Source organism: Colius striatus, chromosome Z (genome assembly GCF_028858725.1).
Source record: "Colius striatus isolate bColStr4 chromosome Z, bColStr4.1.hap1, whole genome shotgun sequence".
Lineage (NCBI taxonomy): Eukaryota > Metazoa > Chordata > Aves > Coliiformes > Coliidae > Colius > Colius striatus.
The window spans coordinates 68,760,155-68,767,638 of NC_084790.1; the positions used below are offsets into that span (position 1 = coordinate 68,760,155).

General features: G+C 46.3%; 1 protein-coding gene across 1 annotated transcript; it reads right to left on the minus strand.

Annotated features, from left to right (window-relative positions):
• Positions 1-547: 547 nt before the first annotated feature.
• Positions 548-7,143, minus strand: ZNF367 (zinc finger protein 367). Its single transcript, XM_062019410.1, has 5 exons — positions 6,638-7,143; positions 5,936-6,086; positions 4,100-4,219; positions 3,688-3,826; positions 548-3,199 (listed from the first exon to the last, which is right to left on the minus strand). The coding sequence occupies exons 1-5, from the start codon at positions 6,989-6,991 to the stop codon at positions 2,962-2,964; spliced, it is 1,002 nt and encodes a 333-aa protein (XP_061875394.1). The 5' UTR covers positions 6,992-7,143; the 3' UTR covers positions 548-2,961.
• Positions 7,144-7,484: the final 341 nt, after the last annotated feature.

Consider the following 7,484-nt stretch of genomic DNA (forward strand, 5'->3'; position numbering starts at 1 on the left):
GCCACAGCCGGGGCCTCCGCCAGCGGCGAGCCGCGGCCACCGCTGCCCCTCATCGTGCAGCCGGGAGGGAAGTTTCTCGTGGTTAGAGTCCCTCCTGGGGGACGCCACGCCAGCGGGGCAGCTCCCCAGCTTCACCGGCACCACCCGCCACGCTCTAGCTGTAAATCTGTCCAGGGGGAAGGGAATTCGGCATCGCGGAGCGCTCGCTCTCAAGAACGGGCTGAGGCCCAGCCCCTCCAGAGGTGGCCGGCAGGCCGCGGGTTGCAGTGCGCCTCCCGCCCGGCGTGGGTTGCACAGGCCCGAGTCCACTCGACTCAGGGCAGCCGCAAGCCAGCGGGCCTGGAGGGGGCTTCAAAAAAAGCTCTCTCGAGTATGTCAGACTGTAAAAAGAACTCTTACAAGTCTCTTTGAGTGGTCAGCTGGTGTCAAATTTCAACATGCAAAATAAACACCTTCAGGTGCTGCAAAGAGTCACACTTACAGGACTGAAGAAACGAGGAAGAGACTTGAGTTATTTAGCAGTTACCAAACCAAACACACACTAAACTTGAAAATTTAACCAATTTTTTATTCAAAGCATCTATTGCAATGACAGCACATCCACTCTTCTGTTGTTAAGTCATGCCAAACTACAACTTAATCTTTCAAAGCACTTCAAGATTTCTTACATATATAATAACCTCTTAATAAAACAAAGCAGTCTTCCACATCTTTAAAAAAAAAAAAAGGAAAAAACCAACAAAACTTGGTATTTTAACCAAAACTTGTCATGACAAAACTGCTTCAGCTGTCTGAATTTTATCTACAGCCAAGTAGAATTTACTTGTCATACATGAAGAAGTATTCTGCAAGTTGCCTGAAGCATTACAGCTGACTGGAAAAAAAGAATAATTAAAACAATCAGTCTTAATGAAGTAAGATATGACTCCAGTCTGCAACTGGCTAATTACAGTCTTGTGCCCTGTGAAACACTACTCAGGAACAATTCTGAGTTATGACTCAGAAATACAGCAGACTTAACTCAGGGCCTATTTTGGGATCAGACTCTGTGTGCAGCCAACTGAACAGTCAGAAGCATGTAACTTATTTGAGATACTCCAAACCTACACTTGCGAATTACCAACTTTACATACACTAAGAAGCAGAGAATGACTACACTGTTTCTTACTTTTAAGCCTGAAAGACTTAAAACAGAAGCCAATGAGCCTGATGTCAGCTAAGTTTAGGAATTGGAAACAAAAGTGAAACCGTATCACTGGTGCAAAATTTTTTACATTCAATTAAAGTCATTTTTTCTTTAATTTTTCGATTACTCTTCAGTTAAGTGCATCAATACATTATTTAAACAGGGTGAATGAGATTTTTAACTACAATAAGGTTATCAATTATCAGATAACATAGCATTTGTAGTTTCAGGTGTAGAAATCGCACTACTTTTCTGGCACAGCTGTTTGCATCTGATTGATAAAATTATTTCTTCCTCTTGTTTAAAAAAGTGGGAAAATGGCTTCTCTTCCCACTGTCCTGACCTTCCACAAGAGGAAGGAGTTAAAGCAAGCAGGTCAGTAAATACAAATTAATAATATCCCCTAAAGCAGTAGCTTAACAAGAATAAAAAACCCACAAAACACACACAAAGTCTTATCCGAAGACAAAGTTTTGTTAGCATATTAGGAATATCTGGTTGCCTTCAAAGCAAAATACAGAAAAAGATCCCCATGAAACAATGCTATTTGAAAGTGTATAACATTCACGAAGTGACAAGATATCTCGCTAGACTTTTATCAGCATCTGAGTACTAGGCAGCATTCTGTAACTTCAATTATTTGGGAAATACATGAAATCACACTGTTAACACACTTGTAACTACCTTTGGAAGCCTATTTCCTAGTTGTACATTGAATACTTTTATGCAGTGTTTAATTGATAGCTGTGCTAGTTAGTGAACACAAAAATCGGCATGTTATCCTGAAGTAAAGCAATAAGGTGGCTTTATGCACAGAAAGTATGGAGACTTCTGTTTGCTAATAATCATATAAAAGCAGTATTTTAAAACTTAGTGTTTGCTAATAGGAAATCTAGAATAGTTTACTACAAATCCATACCACCCTGTAAATACCCCTATTAATTAACAAAAATCAAGTGCCAAATCACTACAGGGTCCAAAAAAAATCTCTAGGAAAAAAAACCATCATGAATTGTTTACCTTTACCTAGACTTTGCAAGACTAATCATTTTCAGATAAACCCAACAATGTGCAAAAGTTCCTAACATCACATGTTAAGAACAACAAGTGCTACCAAGAGATTCCGCTGAAATCAAATCAGAAAACGTAAAACAGCAAAGTCAAGCCTCATACCTTGAGCAGTCACAGTGAAGATCCTGAACGATCCTACATCCTGCTTCCTGCATCCTACATGAAGCAGTTTCTTCCCCTCTAGAAGCTGAGATAACTAAGCTTTGCCTTCTGCCTCAGTGATACTCAGTAAAGATAAACTGAACCTAGAAAACTGCGGTTTCATTGCAGATCAACAATATCTTCAGACCTACCACTTACTATAAATTTGCTTAAATACTCAGATAAATTCTTTATTTGCCAGCCTTCGTCTGTGTGTACCATTCTGCTGATCGCAAACACTTTGTTCAGAAAGTGCTTCCCATGAAAACTGCTTCAAATAAATGAGTTAACCTTGCAAAATCTAGCTTCCCACAACACAAAAATTTGTCAACCCTGCATTACGCAGTCTTATATTTACAAAATACTTAGAAACTTTACATCTGTCTTTTACCTTACAAAAAGTGCAATTCTCTCACCCCATGTCATGGGGCAACAACATTCTTCATAAATTCTACAGAATAGCAGCCTATGATAAGCAAATAAGGTGCTTAGCTTATGCTCAGGATCTAACTGGTTAAGTACCACCAGCAAGTACATTGTGTATAGGCAGGCTCGGTTCTGATCTACTGTCGCAGGGGTGCCACAGTGAGGTTTGCAAGCTCGATGAGAGCCAGCGCACCATGCATGCGCTCCCGCTGCTCCTGGAGGAGGCGGCGTGCAGCAGAATGAGCGCTGTTTTTCTCTTCATCATCCTCTTCATCAGACTGAAGGTATTCCATTGGGTCCTGCTGTTCCTGATCCGTTTTCTGGATGGTTTTAGTTTTCAAAGCAGGAGCACGCTGTTCCCTAGTCTCCCAGTATCTGCAAAATCAAACATGGGGAATGCTTTCAAAATACAAACAACTGTCATGCACACCAACAGTACAAAGCGAACCTCCCAAGTACACTAAGGCTGCATTCAGCTTTATCCTTCAACCCTTATATGGCAGCTGTCAGAAACCTTCTTTATTCACTCTCTTAAGTGTAAGTACAAAATTGAACATCTGTGACAGAATGTCTCCCCTAAACTGTGTTCCCAGCAGGTGTTTATACACAATTGTTGCCCCTCATAGAAATGCAAATTCAGCAAGACAAACAAGTTTAGCAGGTGTCAAAGACAAAGGTGTCAAGCAAGGAAAGGCATGTAAGCAAAGAACAAAAATAAACTGGTCTCCAGAAGAACTTTGTCTTGACCAGGAGTTCCCACTCTTTTAAGGAAAGGCAAGATGGGCTGATTTGTACTAGTTTTGGGTTGGGGGAATGGGGGGGGGGGGGGGGCGGGTCCCCTAAGAAGAAAATGCTTTACTTACTTTGCTAGCCACTCAGCCACAGCTTTATTGTCAGCTGTCTGCTTCCTACTCAGCCAGTCCGTGAGCTCTTCCCTCCGGAGTCGGGCATAGGGATGTTTGGGGCAATGACGGTTTGCATGTGTGAATCTGCTCAAACAGCCTTAAAAAACAAAATGACAATGAAGAACATGTTATGGAAAGCAGACAAACAACGAATAAACATAACATCTGTGGGATGGAGATGGTGCTGAATCCAATCTTCGTCACTTATAAAACCCTAGGCTTGGCTGAAAACTGCAAGCTCTAGTTCCCAGGTTCATTGCATATCCCATCAGTGCTACAATAATTTCAACTGACAGAATTACTGATAACCTACTTACATAGTAACATAGGTAAGTTCTGAAAAGCTGCAAATTGTTCTTTGATGGCTCACCATTCTCTGAGCAGACAAAAGGTTTCTCCCCTGTGTGGAGACGCTGGTGAGTTTTGAGCTGCCCACTTTGAACGAAGGCTTTTCCACAGTCTGGGTAGTCACACAAATAAGGCCTTTCACCTTAAAAATAATAACAGAACAGGCTGATGACAGCTGAATATAAAAGATGAGTCAGAGTAACCCGTGGTGGTCCCTGGCTTAAAGTTTGCACAAGCAAGCTCTCTACTTTTACTCATTCAGATGCTTGCACATATTTAGAAAGCCCTAGTGTATCAAAGAGCAGAGATCCATTTTTAACCCAAACAGATCCTTACTTAGAGGTAAATGCTCAGTGTTTTTTTGGGGGGGGGGGGATTTTTTTTTCACTGTGATATTTTCTGATTTAAGCATCATTTAGAGCACTACATAAACTTCACTCCATGAATCCATACATGTATCAAGCAGCAAATATATGAAGAGGAATGAGTAAATGGACAAATACTTCAAATTGCAACCTGGTAAATTTTCTTCTTGATGTAGCCTGAACTAGGGTAAAAGTAAATGAGGTCAACAGGCTAGTAACATGCAAAGTTGTACAAGTATGTCACTGGAGAAAACTGAGAAAAGTTGTAATGGATAAATGGAGGTTGCAAGAGAAACTTATTCCAGACTCAAGCCAAGGAAGTTTTGCAAACTGCAACCAAAAGGAGATAGCTGGTGTCTCTTTCCTCAAGAGCATCAGAACTGCGTGCAACTATGCAAAGGCATGCCATGCCACTGCTTCTTGGGAAGGTCCACAAAATTAGGGTGATGCTGTCAGAGGAGTAACACCGAGGTAAGATTTGCTCATTAGGCAGTTTATAGTAGTTCAACACCTAATGCAACCACTGAATCACAGAATGGTACGAGTTGGAAGGAACCTTTAGAAGTCATCTAATCTAATCGTCAAGTGAAGTAAAAACATCTTTTGACCAAAAAACATGAGGAAGCTATTGTTTAATATTAATATCTAGATTAGTCTGAGCCAATGAGGCAGAAGAAGAGACCATGGCAGCTAATGTTTTTCTGGGGTTTTGTTTGGGTGTTTTGGGGGTAGTGTTTGTGTCCATATTGTGAGCTATGTTAGTTCTGATTTTACTGCAAATACAGAGTCCTCTTGGAACATGAAGGAAAAAAAAAACCAAACTGGTTTTGCTTGCTTTAAATAACCAGTATCTCCTGTTCAGTTCAAGCAAGGTAGTTCTTGAGTGCATTGATCCTACATTTGAATGTAACTTCTACATACAGTTCAATAAATTAGGTTGACAACCACCACCTCAGAAAATTAATCTTAGGTGGCAGGAGAGACCATTTGACGGTGATTTTAAGCATCTGAACTCTTTTCCCAAAATTTAAGATACACTTCCCAGGGTGTTACACTACCCAAGTTTCCAGCTACTTTTTAAGTTAGTCTCCTCTTACAGCCCAAATTGCTGTGTGAAAAAAAATTCACCAGCAAGAAGGAAACAAATCACAGAGAAACAGAAGTCAAAATAAAAGTGCTACCATGCACAGAACACTACAGTTAAGTCAAGTCCTCTTTCTTACAAAGTGAGTCTGTGACAGCGGCAGCTAATATATTTACTCAATTACTGTTACAGCCACTATGCTTTCCCCATGACAGACACTGTTACAGAGACCTTGACTGCACTAACAAGAGCTAGAAGAAAAGTATGATTAATTTAACAGTTACAATAAAATAGTATCAAGTGGAAGTTGTTGGCTTCCTTTTTTTGTGATTTGGGGCATTTTTTTTTTAAACCCCTGCTGCTTCCCAAAGCTGCTCACACCAGCTACTCACATCTTCCCTTTACTCACCAGTATGAGTTCGCTTATGGGCCTGCAGCGATTTCTCTCGTGGGAAGACCCTGTTGCAGATGTTGCAACGTATTCTGCTGGAAGAGTGCTCTCCTTCGCTGATTAGGTCACGGACGGTGTCTGCTCTCGGCCGGCCACGCCTTATCCCATCCTGCATTGAAGTAAGGACGGAACTGAAACCCTGAACTTTCCCTGAAGTGACTTCCGAGCCCTGGGTGGGGCCGGGCGCCGGTGCCGGGACGGCGTCAGCGCTGTGGCCGTTAAGGAAAGCGGAGAGCGCCAAGCCCTGACCCAGCCCGCCCCTAACGGCCGCGCTACAGGCGGCAGGTGCAGCTGGCGAAACGGCTGGCGCCGCCAGCGCTCCGCCGTGCGCTCAGCGCAGCGGGACGAACTGCCAAAATGGAAGACTACTGTATCATTTTTTTTTCCCCTTTGGCGGTTTTTCTGCTTGTTTTTCTTTTACACCGTTAAGCAGAGTGCGGGGCAGCACGAGCCTCGCCCTCGAGCGGCGTCCGCCCCATACGCCACACAGCACCGGGCCGCCCGCTCGCGCGCGCGTTTGCCGGAAGTGACTTCACTTTAAATCTCCGGACGGAGTCGGGGGAGGGGCGCGCGGCGCGCAGTCACCCTTTAACTCCGCCGCTCGCCCGCCTGCCCCGTCGCGGCAAAGCGCGGCGCAGCCCGCCCCGCCCGCGCACTCACCGTCAGGTGTCGGTGTCTGCTGTTGCCGCTGCCGCCGCTCGGGCTTCCTGCCTTCTCCTCGTTGCCGGCGGGGGCTCTACCCGCTCCCCCGCGAGGCGGCGGGAGGGCCGAGGGAGCGGCGGTGCCGCCGGGGCTAAGGGTCACATTATGGGCGTTCTCGCCCCAACGCCAAGGGTACACCATGAAGTCGCTGAAGCCGGGGCTGGTGGGGACGGGCGGGGCGGACGGCGGCTCCTCGCCTACCCCGCGCGAGGAGGGCTTGATAGGGGTAGTTTTGATGACGGAAACCAGAACACGCTTCGGGGAGTCCTGGCAAAAAATCACCGGGGGCCCCGGCGGCAGCCGATCTGCCATCACGGACCCAGTGCGGCCAAGGCCTGGAAGCCCCGCTGTCCGAGTCTGCGTCCCGAGATGAGCGGTGTATAGTACGGAGATCGCGCGGCCGCCGCCACCTGTTGCTTGCCCAACCGCGCCTCAGACGCTCGTAGCCGGGGACGCCGGCTCCTGGCAGGATCCTGGTGCCTTCTCCCGCCCGCTCCCCCCAGCTCTGCGGCTACCCCCGAGCCGATCCGCAAAGTCAGCGGCGGCCCCCGCCCACGGCAACGGCCGGGTGAAAGCGGCAGCCACAGCCTCCCCGCACCTTTCCGAAGCGGCGCCGGCTCTCCCGTCAGCCCCGGCGATCCCCGAGGAGGAGCGGCCGCCGCCGCTGCAACCCCTCTGCGGTCACAGCCCAGGCCGAGCCCCAGATTTTCCCGCGTTATATTTCGCGCCTGAGCGTAACCAATCATCCGGCCCGGCGTGTCGTCAAGGCGCGGCCGGTCCCGCCGCCCAATCGCGGGACGGGGAA